We start from the raw sequence: 13887 nt of genomic DNA on the forward strand, positions 1-13887 counted from the left end.
CAAATAGGAAGGGTTGTTTCCCAGTCCCACGCCCAGAAAAAATATAGGGACTCGCTCAGAAGGGGCTCTCGCTTGCGGTAAATATTGTGTTGCTACAGTGATTGAGAGGCATCAGAACTGTATAGGCTGAATGATGGCTCTGCTAATTTTCCTCTGCCCATCTGGGAACCCTGTATTAAAATAAAGTGCGGACAATGTTATGCCAAGTCAGGCTTTCGGTTGCCACAGTCCCCCAGTTCAGCACCACAGAGTTTGGACAGCTCCACAGTAGGAGCCTTCCGCTAATCAATCCACCCACCACCAACCAGCAACTGTCAATTCCAAACTCTAATTAGAAAATGAGTGAGAAGCCTCCAAGACTTCAAACAGCCTTTAAAACAAAACAACAACAACAAGAACGCGAACGTATTTCTTTATTTGATACCCCCCCTCAAAGGAGCATATGCACCACATTAGAACCCTGAGACTTGCCAAACGAATTTATAGAGACGTGATCAGATCAGAACTCATCTTTTCAGACAGATCTGCCTCGTGGCTAAGCTGCTGGGGATGGAGGATGGGGTCTAACATTTCCTCAGCAGCCTATTAGCCCTCCCCCCCCCCCAGCTCGAATCAGGTAGAACTTTATAAGCATCAAATCTTCTAGACCTCTGTGTAAAAAAAAAAAAAAGTGTGAGTTAAAGTGTTTATGAGAAGCTTATGACTCTCGATCAGATCATCCGCGAGGACGGCACAGAATTGTTGTGTTCCTTGAGGAATTGAGGTAGTGACGTCTTTTCTGATACCCGATTATTACGTGACTGAAAAAAAAAACCTCATTTGATTCATGAATAAAAATCCGAACGCCACAACAGTGCAACAAACAATACCGCTGTCCTTAAAGGTAACATGCAGACCGACGTTTACAAAGAAGGCTCTTGATAAAGCAGGGTGTTTGCAAAGATTTTGTTGCTAATTGCGTAAAATAAAAAAACACCCCGAGCTGCTGCGGAAGGCTGGTCAACTTTGGAGTCACCGAGCAAGAAGAAGGAGAAAGCAGCAGCTGAAGCGAGAAGCATCTCAGTGAAGGAAAAGATCAGGGGAAGAGAACATCTCACTGGCGGCAGCTCCAACTAAGCCTGCTTCTGCCTCCCATCCTCTCTCTCTCTCTCTCTCTCCTTCTTGTGATCCTTTCTCTCTCTCCCACCCTCTGGATTTCTGTCCTTTTCCCTTCCTCTCTTTTTCTTGCTGTCCTTTCTCTGGCAGACTCCACTCCAGCTCTGCGCTGCTACCTACAAACTTTTTGGAGCGGACCCCTGCAACAAATAACTGCTGCTCTTCTGCCTTCGGCTCCTTTGCTGGTCAGAGAGGCGATGCCGCAAGAGTTCTAACTATTTCGGCTGAAAACTTGGGAGACAGTTTATTATTCTTTTTTTGAAATCTACCCTGCAACTGCGCGGCCAAACGCTCTTAGTGCCGGGTGTTAAGAGTTTAATGGTAAGGAAAAATGTAGTTGCCTCGCAGGCATTTCAGCAGCGTTAACTAGAGAGCGATCGGGTTTCGTTAGCACAGGCATTGGTGTGTGTGTGTGTGTGTGTGTGTGCGTGCGCGCGCGCCTGTGTGCTGGGAAGGGGGGGCGGATTGTGTCTGGATGCTGGTAACTGAAGACAAGCGGATCCACACACAAGTCGCACACACGTTTTGTTGTTGTTAAATCGAGCCCACTTAGGACTTGATTTCCAACAGGGTAGATTTAGCTGGAGGGGAAAAGGAGCATTTTGACAGCAGTTTCCCCCCCCTCCCTTTTCTTTCCTTACACACAGAGTGGCAATGTGTAGCAAAGCGATCCTAGCCTTACTCATCTATGGGATAATAATGCACTGCAGCGTCTACTGCTCACCTGCTGCGGGACTTCCGTACTCTGCGCTAAGGTAGGTACCTTCTTTATCCCTCCCTCTTCCCGATCCCGGCAGGACTCCCATCCCCGGCTTTCCCCCCCAGTGATGCTCCTGCCTCTTGGCAGTCGCACCCAGGTAGCTAGAGAGCATTGGCCGGGAGTTGTCTCTTGGACTCTGCATGTGACTGGTAGCTTTTTATTCTCCCTCTCTTGCTAGCGGAGTACACCTCTTGCAAGTAACTACCAGCATCCAGAAAGAACAGCTCAAGAGTAACCCCCCTCCCCCTACTTACCGACTGCATCTCCCTTCTTGGGGAGCTGGGGAAAGAGACTCGGGACTGAGGCTGCTTGATTAAAACTCCCAATTAGTGTCCGTGGCGGGGGAGATGGACTAGACTCTTCTGTTCTCCAGGAGAAGGAGGGTTTAATGGACTAGCCTCTTGCTTCCATCGGGGCTTGGTAGCTTGCAGGATTTTACGCTGTGTTATTTCCAACACATGCGCGGCCGTTTCCCGGTTCCCCTTTCTCCCAAGTAGTAATGAGACCCACTGACTCTGCTCTTGGTGAAACTATTCGATTTCTGTGACTCGGGTCCTGAATGCACCGCAGTTCTCGGAAGGTAGCATAGATCTCGCAAGAAAAAGCCGATTGCCCTTTACAGTGGATCCCTTTTCCGACAGGCGCTCCAGCACAGTAACATGCATTCATTCCCGGCCACCTCTGAGCCTAACTTGGGTGGCCATAGGCTGCTAAAATTGGGTTAACAGGTACTTCCTGGATAGACAGGGACCCAGATGAAAGCATTTTGAATTAGACCGCTGTTAGAAAAGGATTGTCACGGCACAATGCCTGCAAGAAGGGTTACTTGTAGTGGATACTGAAGAGTATGTGGAGATAGAATAAAACTTAGTTTTACAAGCCATCTAATATCCCCCTGGGTTACCTCTCTAATAGAGATTTAGATATGTTCTAGATAAGTCCGCCCCCCACCTGTGGGGTGGGCTAAAGCAGTTTCAGTTCTATTTTCCGGCTGCTTTTCAAAGGTCGCTGGAGGTGAGAGGGGGCTACCCTAGTCTCGGGCTGGGCAAAGCCTGATCCGGCTCACTCTCATGGGGATTTGGGTTCAAGACTCCGTAAAATTCTCTCGCGCTCCCTTGAATCGGAGCAGGACGGAACAGAGCCGCCAAGATTCCCGAACTTTAGCGTCACCTCTTGAGCCGAGCGTAAGGGCAGCTGATTCCGCAAAGGACGATTTCCCGGCACTTCATAGGAGGGAGTGACGCTTTACACAGCGGCGATCAATCTACTTCTGGCTCTTAGCCTGCTGTAAATCTGGCCTCACTGAACCAGCCGCGCTTCTGACAGCGGAAGAATGGGGGAGCTGTCCGACCCCCACCCATTCTTAGCTCGGAAAAGTGAGCCGCCCTGCTATTTCCGCCAAGTCACCCGAGTGCTTCGGCACTAATGGGCGTCGCACCAGCTGAGCCGCAAAACTCACTGCGGGGCGCGTGTGAACATTCGGAACGCGCCCAGGGGTGCGGGGCCGCACACGCTCCGGAGTGGCCTTAAACGAACCAACGCCTTACCGGGGCTTTGGAATTCAGATCGGGGCCCCGGACTTGGAGAGGGGGGGGGGGCGATGTCCCAGTAGGCATGGCCGGTCTTTCCAGGGGGCTGTAGATAGGATGAGGCGCCATTCGTTTGGGAGGACCTGGCTCGGTTCATTCAAGCGCCTGAATTAGCAGGGAGCGAAACACTTTAGACGCATCTATTATTAATCTCCCTGCCAGCGCGCGGAGACAGAAATAGCTGCCTGAAACGCTCAGTGACCTACATCTTGCCGCAGAGAGGGAGAGAGGGAAAACAAAACTCGAGTGATCTTCAAGGACAGAGGCACCATTCAACGAAAACCACAAACAAACACAAGCCCCACCCCGATGCCACTTGCTGGGAGAAAGGAGGAGCAGGCACTTGCTATCGGCAAAGCTTCTGAAGGGGGGAGGGTGTCTAGAGAAAGCTGATGCCTTTCAATGGGAAATGCTGTTCTTCTTGTCTCGCTTAACTTATAGCAGCCTCCCTCCCTCCCCCCCAGCGCCTGAGTATGTAGTTTGGAAAGCGATCAACATTCGTGCTGGGAGCGGGGAGCCATCAGCTGCTTACTTGGCAGCCCTTGGACTTGGTCCTGGCCCCAGCCTGGCAGCAGGTTGGTTTGCTGGTGTGTTTCTCTCGCGCCTGGTCCTACACTGATGAAGAGGCAGGGAGGGGGAGGGGGAAGAGTGTAAGGGGATAGGGAGAGAAGGGCAGAGGAGCAAGTGTAACCCTGGCTGTGCACTCCTCGAGCAGGGCCTGCAGTCCAGCCTGGGAACTGACCATACTGAAATCCAGTCGGTCCCTGGCTGAGGAGTAGCCCTCTATCAAAGGCTCCTATCTGTAGGATTTCTCGGGATGCACCGCCCGCGTGTGAATTCTCGCCCTTTGCTTTCCGGACTAGGCTGGAAGACGAAGTCTACGACGAGGATGGGCACACGCTGCAGGACTTCGCCTTTGACAACGACCCGCTTGGCATAGCGAACCCTTCCTCCCTGCTGGACGACGTGTACACCCTGTACTACCCGCCGGAAAAGAGGTGATCGGGGAGTCCCTTGCTCTGAGCTGGAGCAACACGATTCTGGTCAATTACATTCTGCTCAGCCGCTGCGGAGCTCTCGCTCTGTGTCCTGCCAGAGGAGATGAAAGCAGCCCTCACACCGGGGCGGGGGGAAGCCTGGCTCACCGGGAACCCGCCCCGCCCGGCGAGCGCTGAGCTCAGGAAATGAGGCTAGGAGTGCCAGGGCTGGGAGGGCTCTGCTGTCCCTGGGGGGCCGGAGGCGGAGGCACGCGGGGTACAGAGCAGCCACCAGCCAGCCAGGGGCTTCCTTCCGCCAGCCCGCCTTGGAGTGGGGGGCTGCTGAGGTCCGGTCCCCAGGCTTGGGCACTGATCTGTCCTTGATCTTTGTTCCCTACTTAGGCACGCCGATGGGATATTTAACAAAGCCTACAGGAAAGTCCTGGGCCAGCTCTCCGCCAGGAAATACCTGCACTCTTTGATGGCCAAGCGGGTGGGGTAAGATTTGTATTGTGGACTTTATTTTTTTGTTTATTTCACATCAGGCAAAACCATCGTTCTATGAAACCAGGCGCGATGCACCCCCGGGGGGTACTAGCTTGTGACGCTGGTGCGGTTAGTGTCGCACGCCATCAGCACGCTGGCTTGGGCTCGATCTCCGTCTGGCCCCTAGTGAAGGGCAAGGTGACAAACCCAGATGACTGGTTGATGCCAAACGGGTGGCCACTTTAAAGACAGTCCTGTAAACACTAGGGATTTGGCTCCGAGATTCAGGCCGGGGGCAAGAACGGCAGCAAGAGAAGAGTTCAAGTGCAGAGCTGGGAATTGTAGATCTCCTGTCCTTGGGAAAGGTTAGGATCCACCCCAGTGACAGCGAGGGGCTTCCACAACCGAGGGGCTTCCATTGGCAGGAGGCAAGCCCAGGGTAATGAAGATCATGTGGGCAGAAGGTAACATTTTAATAAAGCCCACGGGGAAATAAATTGCATTTTCCTAATGCATAATTCATGCCATGCATAGATTGTCTCTCGACTGTCGACTGGTATTATGATCAGATTTCAACTCCACCGAGTGTTTACATCGAGTCTTTGTTTCTCTCGGCCTTCCCCGGTGTCTACATGTTGCGTTAGGTGGCTTCATTCCCTTGGCCCTCCCCAGTCGAATAGCTAGGGAAAAATCAACAACACAAAGACAGGTCTCCCTAAGTGACAGCTAATCCTCATAACCTGGAAAGGTTAAAGCAGCCCGGGGGCTACTGGAGCCACAATGCAAAGTAGGGAGGGAAGGCCTCCAAGGTGCAGGCAGGACAGGGGAGTGGATCCAGATGTTGCAACTCTCCTTTGCTTTCTCGGCAGCGGTGCCAGCGGCCTGGAAGACGACTCGGAACCGCTCTCTAAACGGCACTCGGACGGCATCTTCACAGACAGCTACAGCCGCTACCGGAAACAAATGGCTGTCAAGAAATACTTGGCAGCAGTCCTGGGGAAAAGGTATAAACAAAGAATTAAAAACAAAGGACGCCGAGTAGCGTATTTGTAGCGATGAGTAACTCACCACTCCTGTGTATACAGAGCCCTAGAAAAAAAAGAAAAAAAAAAAGAAAAACAAAAACAAAAGTCATTTCCAAAGTGACTGAACAATCACCGCTCCTGTGTTATCTAAACATGTATTTATGTATGAAGTAAAGCCATTAAATGAATATTTTGATAATAATATTGTTTTTCTTTTTGTATAAAAGCACTAGAGAAACGCACAGATCTACTTTGTGGACCAATCATTAAGTTATATATAATATATAAATATATATATAAATACTACTGATAGAGAACAATTCTTCATATAAAGCGTGCACAAGAACAAAAAAAAAATTCGCCTGAGCTGTTTATGTTTTTATATAAAATAAATAGAAAAAAGACAATCATTGTTTTGAATATTGCTCCTATTTTTGTAACGGAAATTAAAAGGATAGTATTTTTATCCACGACAGGGTGGAAGACATTAATAGTCACCATTTGCTACTGTACATAGACACTGATGCCCTGCTACAAGGGGATTATGGTGATAATGATTTGGAAGAATTGCTGAAGCAGATTCTTCCCCCGGTGAGTCTCAAAACAGGCTCCTTTACCCCTAGCCTATTTTAAGGGGACACTGTCTCCCCTCCCCCGCGAAAGATTTCAATTTTTCTGCTTTCTTTGATTCCACTTTTATATGTATTTGTGTCTCTCCCACACTGAGCTTAGAAAGATAATTCTCCTGCGGTGAAACAACAGCTCTGTCAAAATTGTGCATCTCTGACTATCGGAGAGGGGAAAATATTTAGCCCCCTTCCTTGTTCTTCTAACTGATTGGGCACAGCTCCAGAACAAAGCAAACCGGAAATTAGAGCTATTTGGAAACAATTTGAAATTTAGATCCTGGGAAGCGCTAGAGCTCAGATCAGAGAGGAGGTGCCCCTAAGGAATGCGTGGGTTTAGGTCTGGATAACATGAGACAATTCCACTTTAGATCCACTACCTAACTGACCGTGGGCAGCTCGGTATTGGAACTTGATGCAAAGTATAATGTGTTACTCTCCAGTGCTGTCCATGCCTCTCATCATGTGAAATGACCGGGATTCTCTCCTTTGAACTTTTCAAGCGGAGTTGCTCCTTTCCTTTGTTGTTTTCTTGTAGACACTTCCTCCCCCCAACCTGTCTTGCACTATTTAAAGCACGGTTCTCTCATCTGAGTCACGTATGTTTTCTTTCCCTTCAATTTAAGGTTGTGAACGCCTCTCTCACTCTTTTGTTCTGTTTGATGCAAGCTCTTATTGTAAAAGTTTAGGAACCCCTGTTGTAGCTACCACTAAATAATTATGCACTACAACTAAAGTTTTGTTCTTGTTTATTGAGTTTGGAGGTAAAATGTATTTTTCTACATTATGGCTTATTGCTTAGTAAAATTTATTTCATAAAACAAACTTTTGTCATAATAGAATGTGTAGTGTTCACATGCGGGTCAGTTTCTAATAACCGATGGGTCATTCCAACCTCACCTTTATATGTACGGATTTTCTGGGGGAAAAGACAAAGCAAACCAGCCCGAGGGACCTTTCCATTCCTTCGCCTGGAAAGTGACTAAAGAGGACATGTAGGTATGTTTCCTTTCAGCTCATTAAACATATGCTAGAGGAATCTTTTGAAGGAAAACAACAAGCCCCGAATTACAGTCTTTGGTTGCTTAAAAAGGAAAGCCACGTGTAAAATTTAAAAGACTTTTCATTTTCCTTTACCAGTCCTATCAGTGTAAAGTAATAAATCAAAGAAAACAGAATTGAGTTTGCAGTCCCAGGCGGGATGGCCAGTGCCAGTGGAGGTTATTGCAAACAGAGCTAGCACATAGGCATTCGATCTATGCCTGAGTAGTGTGTATGAAATCAATCTTACTTTAATTTTGCATTCTCCTCAGGCAATGTGACGCAGGATGCAGTTTGCAGCTTTTCGTGCCTTTCCTCGCCTTTTAAATCGCCACGAATTCACAGATGGCTATTTAGTGGCCCTACAATGCTGCAACACATCAGCTTGCATTTTAGTCTTAATGATTTGTTCTTGGATAATCGGGCAGACGTTGCTGTTTTTGTGTCAGCTGTGGTATAATGAAATAGGGCTCTCTTGACGTTTTATTTATGAACTATCATTTAGAGTTCAGTGGCTAGTTGCAAGCATTATAAAGTGATCACGTAGGTTATCCTCTGTATAATTTTTAGAAACGCCAACAGCCTTACTAAAACTGAGCAGATTTGAGCTGCAGTGATAATTTAGGTAGATGTTAGTCTTGGAAATCTTATTTTGTGTGCAACTGAATATAAAATAACTTATAGTATTATTACACACATGATATATATAACTAGGACTTTGATAACTGTTATATAAAGTGTGTAAAGTTTGTATTAATAAATTTTTGTAAACAATGCAACTTCGTCTAATGTTTGGGGGCAAGATCTAGCACTTAACAGCAAGAGCTGTATTTCATTTAAAAATTATTTAATTAGTTTATTTTTAAGCAGTATTTTCTAACATTTTTATGTCTGGAATCTCTCTCTCTCTTTTTTTTTTTACTAAGCCTCCACATGTTTTCATCAGCTGTCCTCTAATCTTTTATTGATGGGTTACTTCTATATTCTAGTAGGCTAAAAAGTAACTACTGAAGTAGAAAAATGAAGCTTCATGAACACTTGATAAATAAGCCTTCCTAAAATATACAAAACCCAACCAATGTCCTAGAGTATCTTTCCCCCACATAGTAATCTATATGTCCTATACTTAGGAATTGCTTATGCTTAACGAACAGGAAAAACTTAATGGAATTTTATTTAAACTCTTCCAATGAACATTTTGGCATTCAAAATATACTTTGTAATATTACTTGTCTGCTGGAAGGGTACTAGTACTGGGTTTAAATTATGCCAAGTGAAAACTTAGCTGTACTAAAATAGGTATATTGTAGCACATGAAGAGTTAATTAGGTTTCTTAAACAGAAATATGTCTGGTAGATACAAGAAAAGATGCAGGCTGGTTTGTCAGTACAAAGTCTATCTCAGAAAATTCTACAGGGAAATCTTCAGTTAAACGTTTCAAGAATAATTGGAAAATGCTGACATCACTCTGCATGCCTATGATTATTTCTGCTATAGTAGCTCAGTGACCTGTTGAGGTCCCATCTAGTCCTACATTTCTATGAATTTATGGTGTACTTAAATATTTTGGAAAAGACCCAGCAATGTAATTTTAACTGTCTGAGACCACACAACTTTGTTGTTCAAACTTCAGGAGGGGCATGTAAATGAAAAGATTAAGCCACAGGAATATATTATAAATTCTCAACAACATTTTAAAATGATTCTCCAAGGATTTTTCATTTTTAAACTATGAAGCCAATGGCTATAAGAGATTTTTTAGATTGTCAGTGTCCAGTGTCAGTTTTACCTAGCTTACTGGTTAGGTTAAGGAACAACATTTCATTAATAAACAAGAAAGGCTGAGATAATTTCAACAAGCTAGTGGTGTCAATAGTCTAACATGTGGAATGTCTCCGAGTATGATTTTTTCATATTGCATTAATAGGTCAGGGACAAAAATGCAAAGGAAAATGTAGTTTATGAAATTGGCTTCTTAAATTGATAGAGAAAGTGAACGAACCCAGAGTTTTCCAAAAGCAGTGTTCACTGGTAAATAGTAATAAAGTTAAGATCTTTTAGGTATAGTGACTTGGAAGGTAAAATGTGGGATTAATTTATCAATTAACAACCACCATCTCACTCAACATGGTATCAATCCTAGTTGAAGACATGAAGAAAGTGATGGATAGTCTTAAATGACAGAAGCAGAATTAGACTTGTAATATGCATCCAAAGGCATCTTTGTCAAAACAAGGAGTGCTCCATTAAAAAGCTCACCCCAATCATTTAAGCATAAATATTAAAAATGCACACTGTACTTATGAATGACGGGTTTTGTGCAAATTCTTTGTGTTGTAAATCTTGTTAAACTTTAGACACTTTAAAAGATATAGACACAGAGGAAAAAAAGTGGAAAAAATAAGTAGGATGTCATTCTGTGATCCTGAATTGTAAAGATTAAAGTAAATCATTGCCATTCCTTGGCTACCTCAAATTCAATGTAGCAAAGGGTGCTGAATATACTGGAACAAAGTTATCTCTGGTGTAACTCTGTTACCTTTTGCAGAATAATACTAGAGATGATTATGACCCAATATATTTCTCACAAGAAGCCTTCTATGGAGATCTGGAATACATTGCAAAGTTTCTGATTGCAAATAATACTTGTAAACACCTATAAAGCTTAGGCATTGAGGGAACCTGGAAGCACAGCTCAAACCTACTAATTGTTCTCCAGAGCCTGGACACCAGTATTATTTTAGAACAAGGCATAAAATAGCAGAGCCCCTTCCTGACTTCTGAGAGACACCTGAGCAGTACCTACTTTTGAATGTGCTGAAATTTGTCCCCTATTGTTTTGGAAGCTGTTTCCATGTTCAGTCTTGAACATTCCCTAATGTTCAAGTTTATCAGTAGAACGTATACATTTTTGTCTAAGGTTGAGGAAGAAATCTTCAGCCACTAATCTTTGATGCCTACCAGGCAACTTCAGAACTAAAATTCAAGAGGCTAATATTTTAGGCTTCATCATGCCTTCTTCTTCAGGCAAAACTCCTCATGAAAATCCCAAATGAAAGTTTCATGAAGCAAGAACTGCAGGGCCCTCCCCCAAAGTGCAAATACACCTAAGTAATTATTTCCAGGATTTTCAGGCCAGAAGGGACCATTATGAATGAATGACAACGGCCATAGATTTTTACCAAGTTATTCCCATATCAAGTCCTTAACTTCAGAATGTCTTATAGCAGGACAGCCAGTTTTGATTTAAAAACTTTAAGTGATGGGGACTCTATTATATCCTTGAGGTGTTCTAACTGTTAAAAATTGAGCCTTATTTTTCGTCTTAGTTTGTCTAGATTCAGCTGCCAGGTATTGCTCTGCCTCTGTCTGCTAGAGGGTACATCTACACAGCAGCCTAAAGTCAAAATAAAATATGCAATGTGTGCTACACAAATTGTGTATCTTATTTTGATTCTATTTCAAAATAAGAATTTTGTGTCTACTCAGTGCCAAATTTCAAAATAACGCCCTATTTTGAGACATCCTTTAACCCTCATAGAATGAGGGTTACAGAGATGCCAAAATAATGTGCCCATTATTTCAAAATATATTTTGAAATAATGGGCAGCTTGTTAAGACATGGGGTGGACATACCCAGACTGAAGACTTTTTGTACTGAGAAATCTACATGGAGGTGCTTGCAGATTACAATCAAATAACCACTTAATCATTGCTTTCTGATAAACAAATTGAAAAGATTTAGTTTTTCACTGTAAAGCTAGCTTTCTTTACCTCTCACCATTTTTGCAGCTCTTTTCTGAACATTTTCATATTTATCAACTTCCTTTTCAAAGGAATGGTCACACTGATGCCACATACAAAAGCGGTACCCACCTACCTACTTGATTAGCTCCTGCTTGTACATTTAGTATCACATTTTTGGCCACCGTATCATACTATGAGTCCGTGTTCAACTGGTTATCAGCCATGACACACAAATCCTTTTGAATCACTGTTTTCAAAAATACAGGGTCCTCCACTCATTCAGGAGACCTACATTCTTGGTTCCTACAAGTATGTCCTGCATTTGGCTGTAGTAAAGCCAATGTTGTTCATGCAATCCAGATTGCACTGCAGAATTGACTTGTCCAAATCACCTAGGGAAGTGGTGGAATCTCCATCCTTAGAGGTTTTTAAGTCTCGGCTTGACAAAGCCCTGGCTGGGTTGATTTAGTTGGGATTGGTCTTGCCTTGGGCAGGGGGCTGGACTTGATGACCTTCTGAGGTCTCTTCCAGCTCTTTGATTCTATGATTAGTTACCCCCACCAATGTTTGTATCATTATCATTTAGCACTTGTTTCAATCATCCTTTCTCAGACTGGTAGCATCTTACTCTGTGAACAGTCCCACCGAAATCACTGGGAACACTTGTGTATATGGTAGTAATATGGTAGTAATCAATGGGCTAAATTGCTCTCCAATGTATCTCTGTTGAAGTACACCACGTTTAAATTTGGCCCACTGTACTTAAGAGCGCAACACTGGGAATATAATGGCAGAGATAAACAAGGGTGCAAATGACACAGAGATGAAACAGACTTTCTTGGAATGTACTTAAGTGTAGCCCAAATCTTGTTAATTTTACATGAGCTGTCCTCTTAGACTAAACTCAGCAAGGTACCATTCAGACTGAAATAATGTAAAGTCACTTTGAGTGGTGAATGCTTTTGCCAAAGTTGAATTTGGCTCATGGACCTTAATGGGTCTCTTTCCATGTGAATGGAAATAGGACACAACCCCATATAGGCAAGCAACTGAAATACTAAGTCATAAATAAGATTACAAAATCTTTGGCAACAAATAGTTTACTAGCCATTGAGAGCCATTGTCTGGATCTAAAAAATAACATTTAATTTTGAACCATTTTAAGAACCATAAAGATACAAATGAAAAGCTGGATAGTAAGGAAGACTGGTGCTCTGTGTTTGAGCTTTATATAAACATTATTCTGACCTATTGTGGTGTAGAGGCACCCTTTCAATAGATACATAAGCATTATCTCGGATAGATATTTGTATCCAGCTCTGTAAGAGTATAATTTTTTCAAGTGAATCACAGAACTGGTTTGACTTTAGGTTATAAAACAAGTTACTTATGACTTCAGAAAGTGCAATGCAATAGAACCTCATTCATTTCCATGTCACTAAGATGTACTCTCTATAATGTGGATACAAAAATAGCCTAACTTTCTGCAACAATTTAATGGCAAAATGCTGTATTAAGGTCTTATGCTATTAAGACTTTATTACATCCATAAAATATTCTGTGGAAGATTTCCTCGTATGCTCTGAAGTATTACCGAGCTATACTAGATAGGAAAGTGTCTGTTCACTAAGATCTTCCAGCTGACATCTTAAAAAATGGAAATGTTAGCCAGGAAGAGAAGAGGGTCCCTTTGAGGCTGTAGATTCAGAAGCAAAGGGAGAGATGACCAGCGTTTTCTGTAAGCTGTGCACTTGTTCAGACACTGAGGAGAGATTCAAATGCTTCCCAGCTGATTAGCAGACAGTTATAGTTTTTTTGTTTCTACAGGTGATACACATTAACACATGCCATGGTGCGCATACATTTATTCTGCACATGGATGGAAAAATCTATATGTGGATGGAAAAATTAGAGGGAACATTGGAGATGATCCTCTCCTTTTCTCACCGATGCTCTTACATTATAGGGGAATGGCTTTTATCTTGACTCTCCTCTCCACTGGAAACATCTGTGTTTGCACAGAGGTTTTTAAAGGGAAGGGAGGTGATGAACATAAGTTCTCTATGTATCACTCCTGCCTGGGGCAGCTCCGAAGCCCCTGGCCTTTGACACTGGCCTGGGGACATATTCCTTCTACTCCTTTTACCTCATGTTCCAAGGATTGGTCAACATAGCATACTGTCAGTTTTTGTAGGACTAGCGTGCCACTTCTGGGTGCAAATTGGACTCAGGATTTAATCTTGCATGTGGAGAAGTCAGATGGGCAAAATAGTTCTCCGTGTTAAATGTTTGTTTTCAACACTTTATTAAAAGATCTAACTAAATTCAATGGTAAAAAACTACATTAAGGCAAGGTATGGCTGGTTGTTGGTTTAATGTCCCCTCAAAGAATGTTGAACTGAGCAAAACTCAAACAGACAAAAACTAGGATATGCACAATTGACAATGTGCATGCAACCTTAACTCTGCCCTCTTTCAGC

The 13887-nt window shown here is 43.7% G+C and overlaps 1 protein-coding gene across 1 annotated transcript; it reads left to right on the forward strand.

The window, feature by feature from the left end:
- Window positions 1-713: 713 nt before the first annotated feature.
- Window positions 714-8411, forward strand: ADCYAP1 (adenylate cyclase activating polypeptide 1). Its single transcript, XM_014581533.3, has 5 exons — window positions 714-1476; window positions 1803-1910; window positions 4368-4502; window positions 4884-4979; window positions 5837-8411. Exons 2-5 carry the CDS (start codon window positions 1810-1812, stop codon window positions 6018-6020), a joined length of 516 nt encoding a protein of 171 aa, XP_014437019.2. The 5' UTR covers window positions 714-1476; window positions 1803-1809; the 3' UTR covers window positions 6021-8411.
- Window positions 8412-13887: the final 5476 nt, after the last annotated feature.

This window comes from Pelodiscus sinensis, chromosome 2 (assembly GCF_049634645.1).
Source record: "Pelodiscus sinensis isolate JC-2024 chromosome 2, ASM4963464v1, whole genome shotgun sequence".
Classification (NCBI taxonomy): domain Eukaryota; kingdom Metazoa; phylum Chordata; order Testudines; family Trionychidae; genus Pelodiscus; species Pelodiscus sinensis.